Source organism: Barbatula barbatula (genome assembly GCF_947034865.1).
Source record: "Barbatula barbatula genome assembly, chromosome: 13".
Lineage (NCBI taxonomy): Eukaryota > Metazoa > Chordata > Actinopteri > Cypriniformes > Nemacheilidae > Barbatula > Barbatula barbatula.
The window spans coordinates 20,934,537-20,953,250 of record NC_136776.1 but is presented as its reverse complement, the minus strand read 5'-3'; the positions used below and the strand labels follow the sequence as shown (position 1 = coordinate 20,953,250).

The 18,714-nt window shown below is 38.2% G+C and overlaps 2 protein-coding genes across 9 annotated transcripts in view; one reads left to right on the top strand and one right to left on the bottom strand.

Moving 5' to 3' along the window:
* The first annotated feature begins 6,198 nt into the window (after window positions 1-6,198).
* mmadhca (metabolism of cobalamin associated Da) lies at window positions 6,199-14,358 on the top strand. Of its 8 annotated transcripts, none has more exons than XM_079470721.1 (9): window positions 9,236-9,332; window positions 10,553-10,576; window positions 11,047-11,086; window positions 11,180-11,315; window positions 11,652-11,872; window positions 11,980-12,088; window positions 12,491-12,612; window positions 13,179-13,265; window positions 13,408-14,358. In XM_079470721.1, exons 3-9 carry the CDS (start codon window positions 11,078-11,080, stop codon window positions 13,606-13,608), a joined length of 885 nt encoding a protein of 294 aa, XP_079326847.1. In that variant the 5' UTR covers window positions 9,236-9,332; window positions 10,553-10,576; window positions 11,047-11,077; the 3' UTR covers window positions 13,609-14,358. The 8 variants fall into 8 exon arrangements, with proteins under 8 accessions (XP_079326849.1, XP_079326847.1, XP_079326846.1 ...); XM_079470727.1 differs by having other exon boundaries at window positions 9,286-9,332; window positions 11,180-11,203; window positions 13,408-14,082; XM_079470725.1 differs by having other exon boundaries at window positions 9,302-9,332; window positions 11,655-11,872; window positions 13,408-14,083.
* cep70 (centrosomal protein 70) overlaps window positions 13,752-18,714 on the bottom strand; it is a 5,970-nt gene continuing 1,007 nt past the window's right edge. Inside the window, exons 4-18 of the mRNA XM_079470719.1 lie at window positions 18,585-18,708; window positions 16,988-17,168; window positions 16,604-16,779; window positions 16,439-16,498; window positions 16,059-16,164; window positions 15,892-15,980; window positions 15,698-15,775; window positions 15,419-15,515; window positions 15,217-15,315; window positions 15,008-15,136; window positions 14,754-14,900; window positions 14,502-14,670; window positions 14,306-14,423; window positions 14,085-14,164; window positions 13,752-13,912 (exon numbers count right to left, since the gene is read on the bottom strand). Coding sequence (XP_079326845.1) covers window positions 13,854-13,912; window positions 14,085-14,164; window positions 14,306-14,423; window positions 14,502-14,670; window positions 14,754-14,900; window positions 15,008-15,136; window positions 15,217-15,315; window positions 15,419-15,515; window positions 15,698-15,775; window positions 15,892-15,980; window positions 16,059-16,164; window positions 16,439-16,498; window positions 16,604-16,779; window positions 16,988-17,168; window positions 18,585-18,708 — 1,712 coding nt within the window. The 3' untranslated portion in view covers window positions 13,752-13,853. The remainder of the gene's footprint in view (window positions 13,913-14,084; window positions 14,165-14,305; window positions 14,424-14,501; window positions 14,671-14,753; window positions 14,901-15,007; window positions 15,137-15,216; window positions 15,316-15,418; window positions 15,516-15,697; window positions 15,776-15,891; window positions 15,981-16,058; window positions 16,165-16,438; window positions 16,499-16,603; window positions 16,780-16,987; window positions 17,169-18,584; window positions 18,709-18,714) is intronic.

Here is an 18,714-nt window from a genome sequence, read left to right as displayed (position 1 = left end):
ATCTTCCGATTAGTCTTCCAAGTAGTCTTCCGATTAGTCTTCCGAGTAGTCATAAAAATACAGTTATTTTAATTGTCTTGGAAGTAATCTTCTGAGCAGTCTTCCGAGTAGTTATTTTATTTGTCTTCTAAGTAATCTTTCAAGTAGTTATTTTACTTGTCTTTCAAGTAGTCCTCCAAGTAGTCTTAAAAATAGTTATTTTATTTGACTTCCAAGTAGTATTCCAAGTAGTCTTAAAATAAATTATGCAAATTTTCACAAAAATGTATAAGCTAAAGACTAACATTTGCTTGTATTGGTTTAAACCAATGGATGTTGTGGATCTTTCCACTGGGTAGAGTTTTACTCCATCTGTTTATACTGGCCTCAAACTGCATTTAATTATATTTTGATTTAGTTTTAACCGCTTTACATTTTGACGCATTACAACACACATTATGAGCAATTACAATGCATTATACCTTTTGATGACCCATTTTAATGCATTATACATAAAGGCTTTAAGTGAAGTCTTAGAGAATATTCCTTTATGTGTCTGTGGAGACAGGAAAGCCATGAATACATGTTTTATATGTGTAACCTTGATATTGTAAACTCGGTTTATCATCACTTGTTGATGGAGGGCAGGAGGTTTTGTAAGAAAATTTTATCAAACCACATCGTCCTTGAAACGGATGACATCGATTGGTCAGCCGGAAGATTTCTGACCTCTCCTGCCCCGGAGGACGATCAATACGAACCGGCTCTCCGCTTCCTGAACCGTGGCAGAGAATTAAACAATCCCCAAGCACAACACAATTAACTCCAATATACCTGACATCATTTATAGTGATAGAGCCAAAGAATATAGCTTCGGGATTAGATGGTGTTCAAATAGAAAATATTGCAAATAAATATAAATAACACAATGATAAAAAATAAAGCCTTTAAAACGCCTTTATGTGCTCTTAAAGGGCTGGTAGCCTGTGTTTTTATTGAATAAGAGGCCAGCCTGACGCTCTCTAGATCAGATTGAGTTCATTGAGTAGTCTTGCTTTTCTTCAAAGCGTTATTCTCTATCAATTGAAAGATAAAAGCCCTCGCAACCTCCACGTTAACCATCACTGCATCCTACAGTCCTGTGGATGTTCCTGGAATGGGTATTTTACTTTCTAGTTGACATCTTTGAAGATCTACGGTACATTCGAGGCACGTGTGTAGTGGTCCGTAACCTCGCAAACAACTTGCGTTTGATTGCAACGTGCCTGTGTGTGAATTTAGTCAGCTTTTGTCAAGATATCTAAACCAAAAAATCCATCTGAGGTTCTTTTAAGACCCATGAGGTTTGACTCAGGCATGTTAAATGAGGATAGCTTCACTATCTACTTATTTATGCTGTTTAATGTGCTTCCTTTGGCTGTAAGGAGTAAATCAAGACATGACACACACAGAATTATGTAACACATTTATTATATTGAGAGTAGTAACCAGACTCATTTACTAGAAGCTTTACAATGAGTGGTATAATATAAATAGGTCTCATAAAGGGGGCTTTCAATGCTGTTTTGAGTTACTACAAATCTATATAGTGCATCAAATGTTTTATGCAAATGCACATTTAGAAACACAAAAGGGTGATGTTTAAAGGAATAGTTCACCCAAAAATGATAAATAAGCCCGTTTTGGACTCCCATAGTAGTATTTTGTCCCACTATGGGAGTCAATGGTGACCCAAACGGCCAAGTTAAAAACTTTCATTAAAATATCTGTGTTATTTGTGTTGGGCACAACAAAGAAATGTATACAGGTTTATAACGACTGGATGGTGAACAAATGATGACAACATTTTTGGGTGAACTATTCCTTTAAATGAATGTAATGAAAGTGAATAGGGACTGGATCTATCAGTCACAAAAATTCCAATTCTCAATGAAATTAGAAAGTCAAACAGCTTTAAAACAATATGAGGGTAAGTAAATGACTGACTGTCGATATAAAGGTGAGCAAGTTATGACGAGACAGGATTTTTATTTTTGGGTGACCTGTCTCTTTAAATAGGAGCAGGGTGTTAATATGAGAAGCCATTACAGAAATGTCTTCTAATCAAAGCGTGTCTCTTCCACCCTTAAGACATTTGTAACACAAACCAGATACTTTTGTTAGATCGACTTCTCCGCAATAAGTCGAGCATGTGGCCCAGCCATATTAAATCAGATCAAACTGATGAATCTTCTCTCTTTATGTGCCTCTGGATCTCTCTCTCTCTCTCTCTCTTTCTCTCTCTCTCTCTACTTGAGTTATGGCATGATGCTAATCTCTAATTAACTTCTCTGCTTTAGCGTGTTGAAGGCATCATTCAACATCACATGTCATGTTCATCACAGACATCTTGATGTGTTGTGACGGAACGCAGTCTCCACAGTCTCGCATCATTCAGAATTTAAAGGTCAAGTCGTAGGTCATAGGTGGTAAAATAATGTCGTCCATCCCAGATTAATGAACAGATGCAGCTCTAAAGAACAGAAGTCTAGGAGTCGTGTGTGGTACAGATGTTTGTTTGTTTGCGCGTGTGCCCGCTCCGTGTGATTTTAACGTCAGGTGATGTGAGTAAGAAGCTGAATCAGGTCAGTGATAATCTAGCATTTCGTCTCATCCGGACAACAAAGGTCAATGCTCGTATGTAAACATCACCCCCAGGACAGCTACTGTACCTCATTGTGTGTGTCTGGATGCCTCTCCGTGAGCGGGACTTCATCCTGGGCGTGTGCATAATGTACGGGCACCAGAATCCACAGATGATATCTTGATGCAACGCATGGGCTTTCGTTGTAATAGAAACTTATGAATTTTAATGCATCAGCCCGTCAAATTCACTCGGTTGTGTTCATTTTTTATTGTGACCGTGTGTCATGCTGTGAGACCGTTTACACCATGCTGGTCGTTGACAGTTGATGGAAGTAATAAATATATTAATACATTATTTTATATTAATGTCATGTTTGCATTTGCATCACAAAACTAATCTTTTTAATATGCATTTTGAAAAGTAATTTGGTGTTTTTTTAAATATCACGCAACTTAAATATTTTTTAATCGTTTAAGTGATTCTTTCAGCGGGACATACGGTATTAAAAGATTATTAAAAAGACTGTTAATTTCTCTCAAATTTGCATACATGATTTAGGCTTGTTTCATAAAAAGATCTGTGCAATATTTAATTAACAAATCATATTTTTAATATACGCTTAATATCTTTGGTGAATTATAATAGAATAATAGCAATATTTGAGTTATTCAGATGTACTTAATTGTTTTATTTGCATTTATGCATCATTTTTTATAATTACTTACATTTTTCAATTTAAACAGTATATTTCATTGATTTCAAAGCTGTAACATGTACTCAATTGGTTTGAGTGTAAATTGTTTAGCTTAAACCACAGTTAAGCGTTTTAAAGTGCGTGTGTGTGTATATATATATTTACATTTAAGCATTTGGCAGACGCTTTTATCCAAAGCGACTTACATTGCATTATCCTATACATTTGTTTCTAAGTATGTGCAACCCCCTTGGATCCAACCCGTGACCTTGGCATTGTTAATGCCATACAGGAAAGCTATATATACACACAGTATACAGACACACACACACCCATATATACTGTATGTATACACATATAATCTTATAAAATTTTATCTATATATATATATGATTATATACTGTATATATAATCATATTTATTTATCAAATACAACAATGCAAATTTAACTTTAAGCGTAAAATGATCATTACTGAATGGTCATTTTTTCCAAAGCATCTTTTTCACACAATACAGCTGATACTCCCCGCGCTAGTGTTTCTCTGTACTTACATCAACGAGAAACCCCATCTGAAATTCTGCTATATGAAAACCTTTCATGTTATTTCTAGTTCAAACATGAATTTCAGATGCCGATCGATGGAGCGTGAGTGACGGACAACATCAAAACAACAGGGTGTGCGTGCGTGCGTTGTCCGTCCATCTCCAATGTTTCTTTCGCTCGACTGACTCTGAATCGATGAACTTCAGGGGATGCAGTTCGAGTTGGTCATCACTAACTGAGGTACGGTACATTTCAATTCACAACAGGAACATTTTTAAGCTACCGTCAAAATATTACAAAGGTTTGTTTGAATTGGCACCAATTTCAATTTGCAAACAAAATGTAAACTATCCTACTTAGTATGTTTGCACATCACAATTCTTAAACAAACACAAAGTAATGTTTGAATACGGTTGTCTACTCTAACAAATATGCTTTGTAGTTTATTAATAAAGTTTGTTTGCACATTGTTTGACTTTTCCCTTCAAATGCACATTTATCGAAAGGAAAATAAATATCTGTTGACAATTGCCTTAGCTGTGTATCACAAAGGGACACTTGTTATAGCCTACGCTCATAATGTGTTTTATAGTTTGTGGACACACTCGGAGGGAGAGACAGTCAGTCCGATGTACATTTCTTATCATGTGTGTCTATAGAGGTGTCATGTGGTGGCCCCGTTCCGGTTTTTCTGTCAGGATCTGAAACGCACATGTCAGGCTTAATGTCTATTGATGGAGGCAGGTTAGGACCCCAGAAACAAGTGTTTGTGTGTGATGCATGTCGAAAGGGGACGTGTGTGTGTGTGTGTGTGTGTATATGTGTGTGAATATCCCTCAGGTAAAGAGAAAAGCCCACAAATATAATTTCTTCATGTTTTCAGCTTTATGTACGTGTTGTGGTAGCCTACTGTAGTTTAGCAACTTCATTTCTCACTTATTCCCACGTCAATCCAAACCCGTGTGACTTTCTTTTCTCGGCATAACACAAAAGAAGATATTTTGAAGAATGTTGGTAGCCAAACAACATTGGACCCCATTGCCCTCCATTGTATTGTAAGGACATTCCTCAAAATATCATCTTTTGTGCTCCTCCGAAGAAAGAGTCATAAATAAATCGTAAATAAATGATGACAGATTTTGTTTTTTTGCATGTAAGGTCAAACTGAATAGGAGAAATCATTTATTTATATATTAAGAAAATGTGCGTTCTGTTTCACTGCTATGATAGGGTGTCGTCCGGGCCTAAATTGAATTGGTATTCCTGATCACCCCCGCAATTATATGTCTATTGTAATGTCTCTCTCCTTCTCTCTCTCCTTCTCTCTCAATGACAGAAATGTTTAGTATGACGATGATTTCAGCCTTCCGAAAATGTCACCGTTCTGCTCTCTTTCCCTCAGCACAGTGCTACGTGTGTATGAGAGAGAGAGAGAGAGAGAGAGAGAGAGGCTTGAGGCAATTTCATGACACTCACACAAATGTACACCCAGAACCCCAGAGAAAGCGGTTGACAGAGCAAAATACATGCACAGTTATTTATTCCGTATATATATTATGATTAATGGCTATAGCTATGGTCAGGCTATAGCTATGAAGACTATAAAAATGCATTTATAATTCGACAACATTAGATATGATTCACAACGATATTTACAAATGAATTAAGTCTGTTAGTCATCATCTTATGCAAACTACTTTCTTTCAAACTTCCCCTTCTCTCTTAAGCCCTCATTCTCATACTGTATATCTATTCGGTTCCACACTGTTTAGACTATTCAAATGAAATCCTCTTTTCTTCATTAAAGCTGGGAAAGAACAAAGCCATTGAGAGATGAGATGACTGGAGGGTGTTCCCCAGGACAGAGAGAGCTCTTCTGGGTCCCCCGCTGAAGCGACACCCCCTGGAGCTGCCACCCGCTGCTCTGCCCAAAAAAAAGCCCCGACTACCGGAGAACAGTGCTGTGCGCATTTATTTGACTTTAAACCAAACCTCTAACCGCAAATATGACATTTTGGTTTGGAACCTTTTTGCAACCTTTTGTGCCACAGATTTCCATCCGACGTGTGGAGGAGAGCTTTAACCGGAATTCGGATGATCGCTCCTTGGTAACGCCCTAGCAACAGCATAGCAAGACTTTGGCAACCAACCAGAACCATCTTAGGTCAGTGGATCTCAACCTTTTTATCTCAACCTTCATTAAAGGCCTTTTGTCTCCTAATTTCCAGCCAATACAATTTGGCCTAAAGGTTGTTGTAGCCTATATTAATGCTTGTTTAATCTTTGTGGCAGGGGTTGCCAGGTCCTCAGTTTACAAGCAGGTTTGGCCTACTTTCTTAAGGTTAAGGAGGGAAGGACTTTGTTCACCAGCAGTCATTCTTAAGGTAAGATGAAGTCATTTCTAAAACAGAGTGCGTTTGTCATTTCGACAATACAGTGGTTTAAAATAATAGTGTGTTATGCGTATCAATGCAGTTTGAAATCTTTTTTTATTTTATGCCTTACGTCACTATCATAAGCCACCCTTTATGTTTGTCGCTTCATGTTTTGCAAATATCTAACCCGTAAATGTATTAGAAAGTGTTTGTCAACTTTACCTTGGAAAAGATTAAAAGCTGTGTTGAGTTTTTTTACTTCCTGAAAAACTGCGAATTTGGACAATCGAGGTTTAAGAAGGTCAGTGTCGATATGTATTTTGTTATGGAGGTGACATATGCTAGTTTTTCGGCTCGGTTTGGCAAGTCATGGGCTGGTTTTTGCGCAGACCCTGGAAGTTTGTTGCGGCTCCTTAGTGTGAAACGCTGTCGCAAAATATATGCGAACCTTTAGCTCAGCGATAATAAGGCTCAGTTTATCATTACATATAATATGACTTTATTTGTTTTGATGAGTGGTTGAGAATATGCAGACATTATCACTTGACAATTTTGTTTAAGTTGTTTTAAAACCAGTGTGTCGTCACATTATTTGTTGTTCTTTAAAAGCAAATCTTTAAGCTCGACCCCTAAGAACATGTAGCCTTCCAGCCAAGCGTCCCACATGGTTGCATTTCTCCCTCCAGAAGGGACCAGATGGTATAAAGTAAACTCCAGTCAGCTGTGAGCGGTGGCTCACCCAAACACCTTCTAAATCTCACGAGTGCCAGAATCTGCATTCATGGGTCTAAACAAGTCAGCGTGGAAAGAGAATAAGGAATGTTCCTTTTCTATTGAAGCCTTTCATGACTGAAGGACACGTCTTGCTGAAGGCAGAGATTACAAAAAAACGTATTACCTGTCAGTCAGCGTCAGTTCAAAGAGCCGATGTGGTAAAGTTGTATGTGCATGGGGTGACATAGAAATTGCGATTATGCTCTTTACCTGCGACGCAATGGAAATGTAATTTTCAAGTTATTCGCAAAACGCAAGTGGCCCAAAGATTGTCTGGTGGTTGCTTGCTAAGGTTGAGGTGGTGCTTGTGAGTTCACTGCGACGGATGCGATTGTTTCTGAGTCTTGTGTTCCTCTGAGGGTCAGATACTCAAATCAGGCAAGTCCTCCGCCATCTCTCCTGAGAGAGAGAAATAAAACGGCCCGATTCTTACAAGTGCTGATTCTGAGTGCGTTCGATTTCCTTGGCCAGAAATTGGTCTTAAAACAGTCAACGAGTCCAAATACATCCAGATCACTCTATGCGTCTTGACAATAAGGTCCGGATTTATAATGCATCATTTGGAATTTCCTGACACGTTTTTTCTATGGGAAAAACATTAGGGTGGAGCTTGACTCATTTGGAATTTGTTGGATTGTCATATCCGTATAGGGACGGGTGGATGTGTCAGATGTCAAAACATTGACTTTACGCAAAACTTATAAGGTAATGCAAGTCAAAACACAGGTCAAATATCAGACACACTATAAATTCCTATATCCAGTGATAATGGAATAAAACTATCAAATTCATCACATCCAAGATGTAGGGTGGGTGGGCTTTTTTTATTGCTACTGTCCTTCTGAAACCTTGTATCTCCGCATTTTGTGATTTAACATTTTTGCCATAAATCATTATTATTATCAGTCGCCCTTCATGTTTCTCACTCGGTTTTGCAAGCATATAACCGCTAAAAAGTATTTAAAGTGCTTGTTTCAAAGCACAGTGTGTTTCCGTGTGAATTTGGACATATGAGTTTTCAGAAGGACAGCGACGATATGTAACGTCCTATAGCACAAAGATGCCCTTCGGACGCCGTTTCCGAAGCGATGCGAAGGTACAGTCATGCAATTTAATATTTGCCCAGACAAATGCCAAGTTATTAAGATTCCCCGCACGATTTCTATTTGAACGCTCTGGCACAGCACGCAATGGCTTAGAATTAAGATTCTTTACTACGCTGATGAATCGCTTATAATTTAGCTAGTCTAAATATCATTGAATTACAACTTTCTTGCATTCGTGCATGTTGAGATGCGGCCCGCAGCAGTGCTCTCATGCGATTCGTCCGCTGACCTGTTGGTCCACACATCCAGCCGGAATACACCAGATGGGGGCTGCCGGTGATACAGATGCAAGTCTGTGTGTGTGTGTGTGCTGAGAGAGAAAGACGGCCTCTGGCCTGTTCCAAGGATGTGTCAGTCAAACTTCCACCCAGTCCTGGGGGAGTCTCTGTCTAACCTTCCTTTGCATATACGTTATCCTCATATGACAGCTGTACGCTTACTCTTGACCTTTTTTCTAGCCTGTCTGTATCATTTTCTGCTCTCTTTTCTATCATTGTGCTGTCCAATTTAACTTCTGGAATAGATGCAGAATAAAATGTGTATTTCATGTATTGAAATATACTAACATTGCTGTTTTACAATTTAAACATTTTAATGTACACAATTGTCACAAACAAATTCAAATGATTTGATTCTGCTGACCCCTGCTGGATTTGATCTGCAAACGCATGCGCAAGTCACCGTGACGCACTCTGAACGACAACAAATAATGTTAAAAAAAAAAAGAAAACAAATAATGTTTACAGGGAAAATATAAGGGTGGAAAACTGTATTAATAACACTAAAACTAAAGTAAATAATCGTCTTTTTTTTATTTAACGAATCTATAATCACTTAAAATAAAATGTATGTACAAAATGTAGTTTCACTTTTTAATCAAATGTATTGTAATTGTTATTATTATTAGAATAAAATTACAATTGCATCTTCATATGAAAACTATATTTTATTGCACAATATACAAGCAGCACCGTGAACGGAAAACTTAATTTATAAAAAAACATGATGCAATAACCGTGAGATTCACGTCAGAAGAGCAAATTTACGAAAGATATGACGTTAAAACAACAACAACACACAATATACCAAAGATACGAAAAGAAAAGAAACGCGAGAGACAATGACGATTGACCAAATGTATATCGTTTGTCCTGTACGGAGCTCCGTTGTTACGTCATGAGTTACGTGTCCAAGCGTGCGGACGTGATCAACGTGAGTCTGCTGAGCAAATGGGGTGAGTGTGAACATTCAGTCCTTTAGGTTACAAACACTGTAAAATAACGCAATAATAATATAGAACACGTCATATGTACATATATGATCGCAGTCGAGCGTTTGACGCTAAAGTCACGTGTTAGTTGTGCTGTAATTGTGTCGGACTCAAAGTGATTCGATCATAACAGCGGACCGTGTTGTTGTTGTGTAGATGTGAGCTGTTCGTCAACTGTGTATAAACGGCGATGATCTCGGTTATATATCTACGAAAGAATCTAACAGATAACATATAACTCAAGCTATTGTTGCATAACGTGTTTTATGCTACTGTTGCATAACGTTTTTTTATACGTTATGTTGTCAAATAATTGGAAATAGACGTGTATTGAGCGGAATACTTATGTCAAGTCAAGTCAGCTTTATTTATATAGTGCTTTTTACAATTTTCATTGTTACAAAGCAGCTGTGCAAGAAAACATATTGACTTTACGCAAACCGTGTAAGGTTATGGAAGTCAAAACACAGGTCAGATATCAGACACACTATAAATTCCTATATGCAGTGTTTATTCAATAAAACTATCAAATTCTAGCAGCCCCCCGGCCGGGGCAAACAGTGCAAGCGGTGGGTAGGAACCCACAACACCATAGGAGGAGAAAAAAACCTCAAGAGGGAAACAAGGCCTAACCAGGGGGTTCCAGTTCCCCTCTGCACTAGCTCGACGGTGCTTGCACAACAAGGCGAAATAAAAAATATTAGATTTAAGATTATCATTCATGATTTTGTAGAGTCGCCACGTCCTTTGTCCAGCTCTGTCATCACAGCATTTTTCAGGTCTGGGCATGGACAGAGTCGTGCCCGCTCTGGTAACCTTGGAACAATGAGACAAGACCGGCTGGGAGTAGAGTAGTGTTCTGCACTCTTTGATGCAACAAATAGTTGTTATTGGAAGTGTTCCTGGTTCCGGTTGATTTAATTTGTGTAGCCTAAACTTTCAGAATATATATATTATGATAGTGTAGATTAAAAAGATGCGTACTTTAGTCTAGACTTATAACATAACGTGTGTATAAGAATACAGTTCTGTTTGACTTCATTTTAATGCACATTTAAGCTTTTTCTATGAACGTTAATGTTTTTATTGCAAGTGATATCAGTGTCGCTTGATTGTTGTGAACTTTTGCTGTGAATGTTTTGATCATGACATGTTTTAACTCCGTGCATGAATGAAAACCTCAGTCAGGCTGTTTTTGTTGCTTTTAGGTGATTTCTACGCATATTTTACTATTTTTAATCGAATCTGAATAGTCAAGTCAAGCTTATTTTTACGATTTTCATTGTTACGAAGCAGCCGTAGAAGAAAACGTATTGACTTTATGCAAATCATATAAGGTTATGCAAGTCAAAACACACTTGATGCACTTATGTATTTTGTTGCCTATGTTGTTATAATTGCTTCCAATGTTTCCTCATCTGTAAGTCGCTTTGGATAGAAGCGTCTGCTAAATGTTAATGTAGGTCAAATATCAGACAGACTTCAAATTCCTATATGCAGTGTTAATTAAATCAAACTATCAAATGTATAGTTGTGTGGGCTTAAAATTGATAAAAGAAATCAGCTCTTACATCAGTGCATCTCTTATTTTTATGAACGTTACTTTCTATAAAAGCTCTGAAAAATGTCTTCTGTGTTCAAGCATGTTGTTTCCATAACTAAAGATATGCTTTTACAGGTTAAGGTGAAAAAGGCCCGTCTTCATCAGTATGGCGAGTGTGAGTTTAAAATTAATATTTCAGCTATTCATGCAAATGATTCACATTCGTGAAGTACTGTTTGACCCTGTGTCTCTGTGTTAAATTCTACAGGCGATCTGCAGGAGGGCCAGACAGGTGAGCCGGTCATCTGTGGTTCAAGCACTTGTTCAGAGAGCTAGAGAGTTTTCAGCCGCTGGTTCTTCTGGATCAGATGAGCCGTTTATAGCCATACCATCTCAAAACTTGGGTGTGTAATGCAACCTGTACATTATTCACCAGTTCTTTAATACTCGGAATGTCATTTGGACAAGAAGATCGTCTTTCTATTTTGAAATCAAGGTTGCAGTTTGGGGAATAATATTTCTGTACATTTATATTTTAAGTTGTCTTTTGGTGGAGATGCCACAAAAGTATAGGCTATTGCATGTTATGTATTAATATACAAGTATGAATTATACCATTACAGTAATTATAGTTTATTAAATTATATAAAGTTGAATCAATATTAAAGTTTCAGTAGTTCTGGTTTCATAATCTATTAAATTATTCCAAACCGAAGAACTTTCTTTTTATTGAACTCCAGCAGGTCCTAGAACAGTATGGCCGGATGAGGCGATGGGTCCGTTCGGACCTCAAGATCAGCGTTTCCAGTTGCCTGGCAACGTGGGTTTTGATTGTCATCTGAAGGGTATGATTTTACAGATTACAGGACCGGTCCACCGGACTGTACCAGATGTCTTATCAGCTCCATGCAGCACTGAGAGACACGAGTTTATACTTGCTCAGTTTGTTCATGAATATCAGGTAAAGATCAGTTCAAAATACAAAAGACATGTATTGTATTGTATTGTTTACTGTAAAAATGACTAACAGATCTTTTTTACTCTTTTATTTATTTTTGTGATGTGCAGGGTAAAGAAGTATCTCTATCGGCACAGACCGTCACTAAAGCTGAACACTATTTTAGTCTCTCAGATGTAGAATGTTTGATGCGATCCTGCCCAGAGCTGCTTAGGAAAGGTACGATTTAACACTTGTATAATATTTTGTGTTTACAGTCGTGAACAAAAGTATTGGTAGTGACATAAATGCTGTGTTTTGCAATGTTTCCGCTTAAGCTGTTCTGATGTTCATTCACATATATAAAACACAAATTCCAGAGGTTATGAAAAACAAGGCCCACTGTAAATATTGACTTTTTGTGTATATTTTCTTTTCATTGCAAATAAACACCTGAAAAACATTAGACACGCTAACTAAAGATATCCAGTACACCATACAAACGTGGAAAAATAATCTACAAATACCGAAGCAGCAAACTTTGCAAAACACAAAATGTAAGTCACTGCCAAAACACACGACTGTACATAAAGGTGCATTCACATCGTCAAAGTTGCTTTAACTTTTTTACTGTTTTGACAGAGTTAGAACTGTTCTTCCCATCGCTACCGATGAGTCCCATTACTGTCGTCACGGTAACACAGAAAAACTGGAAGCTGGATAAGGAGGAAATAGAGCGAGCGCAGGAACAACTGTTAGAAAATGTGAGTCTGTTGGGTGGAGGCTGTTTGACTCCTCACTATGTTTAAAATTGACTGACAGCCTTAATGCCTGAAAATGTGTTTCTTAAAAGGCAATTTTTTTATACTTTTAATTGGCCATTATTTATATATTTTTAGTAAGTGTAATTATTTGGTGGATATTTATTTAATTTAATATTGCCATATAGGTTTAGTTTAATGTCAATTTTATTTCCCTAACTTAATTTATTTCTATTTACATAAATATTTTAATAGTTTAATAGTAACAATAATAAGTGGCAAAAAGCTGGCAACTTTGGAATGAAAAGTGAACGTATATTTACCAATGTAAACAAACATTGTGGTTTGTTTTTCATTACTGTCAAACCGTTTTTAAACACAAAGCAGTACATCAAACAATGTGTAAATATGCTGCTATTTAAATAACGTATTGCGGCAATGAAAATAGACAAAAAAAAAGCTTTATTCAAATAACTTAAACAACAGATTTACTCGCATATGACAAAATTCTAATATACGTTCTCGTAAATTGAAGGATTTTTGTGGTTTAAATTGAGTTCTCGTTGTAGTTTGTCCGCGGTGCTAAAGAAATCTGCTTCACGCTGTGGCGAGGAGGATACTGGGCAGATTTCATCAATCCCATATCAGGGAAAGCCGTAAGTACCTTCAGCTGTGTCAAACATCTGCAACGTCCCGAAGCAGTCACAAAACCTTGGTTATAAACCTCGGGTATAATAAAAAATGTAAACATTTTGTCATGTGCTACTAAGCATAAAATGTATCTAATTATTTTTGCAGTTTTTTGGTGCTCAGACACAGGACGATGTTCGGTGTCACGCCGGTTTTCACATCGAGGACCTGGCATCTTGCACACTCATACATCACATCTTAAAGGGGCCGCCGACGTTTGTGTTGACTCTACTCACTAACGCACCTTCCAACAGTCTGATCATGGAGAAACTTCAGGGACGCTCCGAAGCTTCAGAGGAAGCCGACTGATGTTTAAAACTTGAGTTTCGGAGAAGAACTGTACCGTTTCCTATCGCTCAAACATAAGAGTGCTTTGACTAAGAACGTGCTGCTTCTACAAAAATCTTTCTAAAGGATTTTTGTAACAGTTGATGTCATGCACCAAAGGCACACAGCAGGAATGCAATTTATTTATAATATAAAATATGAACACTTGCAGTATTGTCTACACACTCACACAGAATAAAATCAGGACCGGAAAAATTAGCCTTGTTTCACACTGTCGTCTTGAGCGATCGCAGTGTTGGTAAAACGTCATCTAGATTCTGGACGTCTGAAAGAGGAAAAAAAATCAACCAACGTTAATGTCTGAAAATATTTTCACTATTCTTCTTCTTTTAAGCAAACGCAAAACAGACTAACTGCAAAACAATCACTTGAATAAATTTCACGAGTTTGGTTAGCAGTGTTTTCTTATGAAATGTGAATAAAATGTTTATCCTCACCCAATGTTTCCAGAAGCTCAAGTATGAAGGAATGAAACACAGGAAAGAATTTTTCATGTTCTTTTAACTTTATGATGATGCTGTGAAACACCAAAATAACAGATATATTTAAATACTGTTTAATACTTGATTTTTATTATTAAATACTTTTGGTGTAGTAGTTTTCAAACAAGATCAACAGGAATAAACAATGTATTCATTTTCATTTAAGTTTAACATACCTGTCAATGTCAGTAGTTTCCAGGAGCTTGTAAAATTCATGATTTGAGGCCTTATTACTAGTCTTGGACACAAGTCCAGCGACATGGTTCACAACCTCGCTAGGTGGCGCTCTGTCATCTAACACGAGACGTGACGACATTTATTCAGCATGTAAGGTTGCGACATTTGAATGTACAAATTATGGTTCATTCGTACCCAAGTCCAGCACATCTCTGAGGTTCCTCATTGCGTTGTTCATCTCGCCCAGCTTTCTGTACACCTCATTCATTCGAGGATATATTCCTGTCAGGGAGCTGACGTCAAAAAGCTGTTGGAAGTGAGCGACCATCGATTCCAGCGTATGTTTGGTAGGACTCCGCAGAACCTACAGAACATCATACGCATAATCGGGTTTATTAAGGTGCTCGAACAATGATGTGGAAACAAAGCGCTTATGTGCAGTTGTACCTTGTCGTCTGATGCGGTTTCGTCGAGTAGCGTGTCCACGATCAGCATCAAATCTTCCACCCGGATGGAATCGGATGCTGTAGCTGTGCCCTCTGGTTGCCATGGCAACAACCTCTTTTGCAGTCTGCAAAGCGCACGATGGAGTTCCTAAGTATGCATGCACAATTATTTCAAAACTGCCGACATACGTCTAGACAATTATTTATACAGATGTGATCTGAATGTACGTCAAGGTGAATGAGGATTAAACATACGCTTAAAGCGTTTAGTTGTTGACTCCAAACCGCTAAAGTGGAAACGATCAATTCAGACTCCCCCTGCTGTCGAAGCAACCCCAGAGGAGTCCTCTGATTGGTCAGGACCCCAGTGATGTCACGAAGGATCTGCCAGGTACACAAACTCTTGATATCAGACAGACGTTTGAAGAAAACCAGACTGGCTAAACTTATTCTAGGAAATTCACCTTCTGCAGTCCAGATGCAGATTCGGCCGCTTTGCATCGGTCCTTTACATCAGGAATGAGACGACTGACATCGTGAATGTTCAGTTCACTGCAAACCTCCTGAAAATCAAAACCGGGGACATCGAACAACCACACAGACGAAAGACACAAACATTAACACAAGATCAATGCGTTACCCATAATTCACTGCACCTCTACACACCATAAGATATCTTTTGCAAGTGGAGGGGTCCAGGTGCTGGATGCTGGTGTTGTCTGTGTTAAGTGTGTCCGCAGAGTCTAGTGTTTTCACAGATGACCTATTAAACAAAAGTTTAACTTGTATAACAACCGTTTTGGTTTCAAGTAAAAGCTGCCATCTGTAACTTTAAACGTTTTGTTTCACAAGATATGTTAAAATAGAGGCAAAAATTGCACCATTACATATATGCAGAAGAACTGTCATACAGATTTGTCAGTATTAAGCAAACGCTTGTCTTACTTGACGTTACTCTTTTGGATGATGCGATCCATTCGTCTCAGCTGTTGTTTGCACGTCTTTAATTCCATTACGGTTGGTCTGAAACATTTAAAGGGACAGTCAGTATTGAATACTTAACAAATAACAAAAATAGATGATCTACATTTATTTGAGCTCAATAGTTTGTTCAACATCAAGTTCTTATCGCTATTGACCTGGACTCCAGATCCGCTTTTAGCTTCTGGATTTCAGTCTTGAGTTCTTGACGCTGAGCTTTGGTCTCCTTCAGCTGTTCCTGGTACGACTGCATTAAAAAAAAGTCACGGTTACATACGGACACCAGCGGACACACATCAATCGACACGTTCAATAAGGACAAAACCTTCAGAAGGGTCCTGTAATTGGACAATGTGTCCGTGGGGTCTTTCTCTACTCTTGATCTGTTCTTCTGGGAATTTAAAGTGTCTCCTAAGCTGCTTTTAGACATTCTGCAAAGCAAGAGGACACTGGTTATGGTGTATTCCTGTAGCTGAAATGGTAGAGCTTTGTGTTAGCGGTGCATTGAATTGATTTCCAACGGATCAAATGTTTAGCTTGAATGCAATGTAAGTCACTTTGAAAAGCGTCTGGCAAATGGCAAAATAAGTCATTTCAAACAGTACCACAAAAGACATCCACAAATTTGCATATTTTCTGTAATAATCATATTCTGTACCGATATATGGCACCCTTTTGCTTGTATTGTTGAATTGACAAACTTACTTAAGCTCATTACGCAGTCGTTGTATTTGGGACTCATAAACATCAATGACATCCAAAATCCTGAAGGGACACAATGAAAAAAAAAATGCACATTTTAAAAAATATTAAAACATATAACAAGCTATAAGCAAATAACAAACTCCCACAATCCTCTCCGTCACTCACTGTTGGTCTGTGGTGGAGTTGGGTCGGACAGATCTGCGATGGATCTGTTGGAAAGCCTGGTTCTGACGGGCCACGCGTCTCTCCTCTTCTCTAACAGCGTACTGGAGTTTCTTCTGGAGCTCAGATACTTGATCTTTCTCCTGAGAGAGTTTCTGCTCCATAGAGTCACGTTGTGTCTGTGCCGGCACACACGTGCCAACAATTCAGTGAATGAATCAGTGTAAAAAGAGTTGACGTACTTGCTCAATAACTGATCTTTCTATATTTCCAGCCCTAAACGTCCTGGATTTATGCAAAACTACGAAACTTTTAACATACTGTAACAACCGCATTAACTTATATTCATATACTAAGAGCAGGTGTCATCTCAACATGTAGTAATACCTCTGCATCTTTCTTTTCCTGCTGGAGTTGAGCGAACTGGCTGTGCTGTTGGGCGGCTTTATTAATGTAGGAGTCTTCCAGGCCTTGAACTTTGACCTTCACCCCATCCAGGACGCCCTCGAGTTCAGCCGCCTTCTGAGAATGACGGGTGGCTCGCGTCTGATGCTGCTGGACCTCTTCTCTGTCAGAAACAACAGCTGATTGTTACTTCACATACTGAACTGCGAAATTTATATTACCCAAAATCCACTGCACACAATGCAAGTGCATAACAGCTGAGTTTTGAAGGAGTCGACAAAACCAGAGCGTGTTTTTAATACGAGAACTAAAAACACAAATCTAACAAAATTCTTGAACTTTTACCACTTGCACAAGCGGGGGCATCTTTTCATTAGACAACATTTTTTAAACGTTTCCATCCAACGTTCCTTATAAGTTTTAACTCACTATTCACGAGTTCACCTGCGCAGATAACAGCGATGTTGATAGGGATAATAAAGCAAGAGCTTGGTTATGAAGGTTATGCGTATTTGGCGTGCTGTCCGGGAAGCGGGCTCCGAGCTCGCCAGATCTATCCGAACCCGAAACACTACACCTTGGTCAGGGTGAGTGCGCCGAGCTCGGAACCGGTTTGAGCCCAGAGCACACCCCCCGGGGCTCTTGCAAAAGAAAAGTGAGTTTGGGAGAGGAGCCGGGGTGGAGGAGGGATGTTTAATCTTAGGAGATCGAGCAGGTAAGATGGATTCTCTATTTATGAGCGAGCTCGCTATGGCTAATTGTGTATGTGCAGTGATTGCTGATTGTGGACCAGCCGGCTGATTATATGCTACGGCTCCTCCCGAACTTTGTTAATTAAACATCATGTATCAAATGAAATGATGGTATCAATTGTGGTATAAATATTGATTCAAAGTAAAGAGAACACATCGGTCATGCTTCAAAGAGCAGAAGTCTGTCTCTGATGTCCTCACCCCCATCATTAACACAAACCGGTCGACTCATCCTACATGATATCACATTGCAGCAGGTGGTCAGCATCCCTCACCCGCAGGGCTTTACATTATTGAGCGCGTGCTTGACAGAAGCGATATGTTCCGGTATATCCCCAGAGAAATGACAAGTGCTAACCCATTGAAATATTTAAGAGTCCTTTGAATGTCTATATTGAAATGCCAATGAAGAATGAAGCAAAATGTTAAAAACCTACTACTATTACTAAAGCATGATATGACTCCAATACTGTTATAATTTAGGAATATTTTTAATGTGAGGTTTAAAAGTAGATTATAATCAATGAATGTACATTGAATAATATAATATATATATATATATAAATAAACGTAATGATTTAAAATAAGCACAATAGATACTTTATAATATCATCTTTAAGGACATTTGATTTATTATATAACTACACACTACCGTTCGAACGTTTAGTGTACCGAATTTAATATACATTTTTCCACATTTTAAAGTAACTCATCACATCTATAGAATAACACAAATGTAAGCATGTTACACTTTTGCACATGTTAAATATCAATGCGTTCAGAAATGTTTAATGTGTATAAAAAATAAGTCATGTTGCTAAACTCACTTTAACTGGCTGTTGGACTGAATCAGTTCTTGGATCAAACCTTGTCTTCGTTCTGAATCTGACAGCATGGTCTTCAACATGAGCCGAATGTCAGCCGCGGACTTGCGCTCCAACAGAACCAACTCTACAA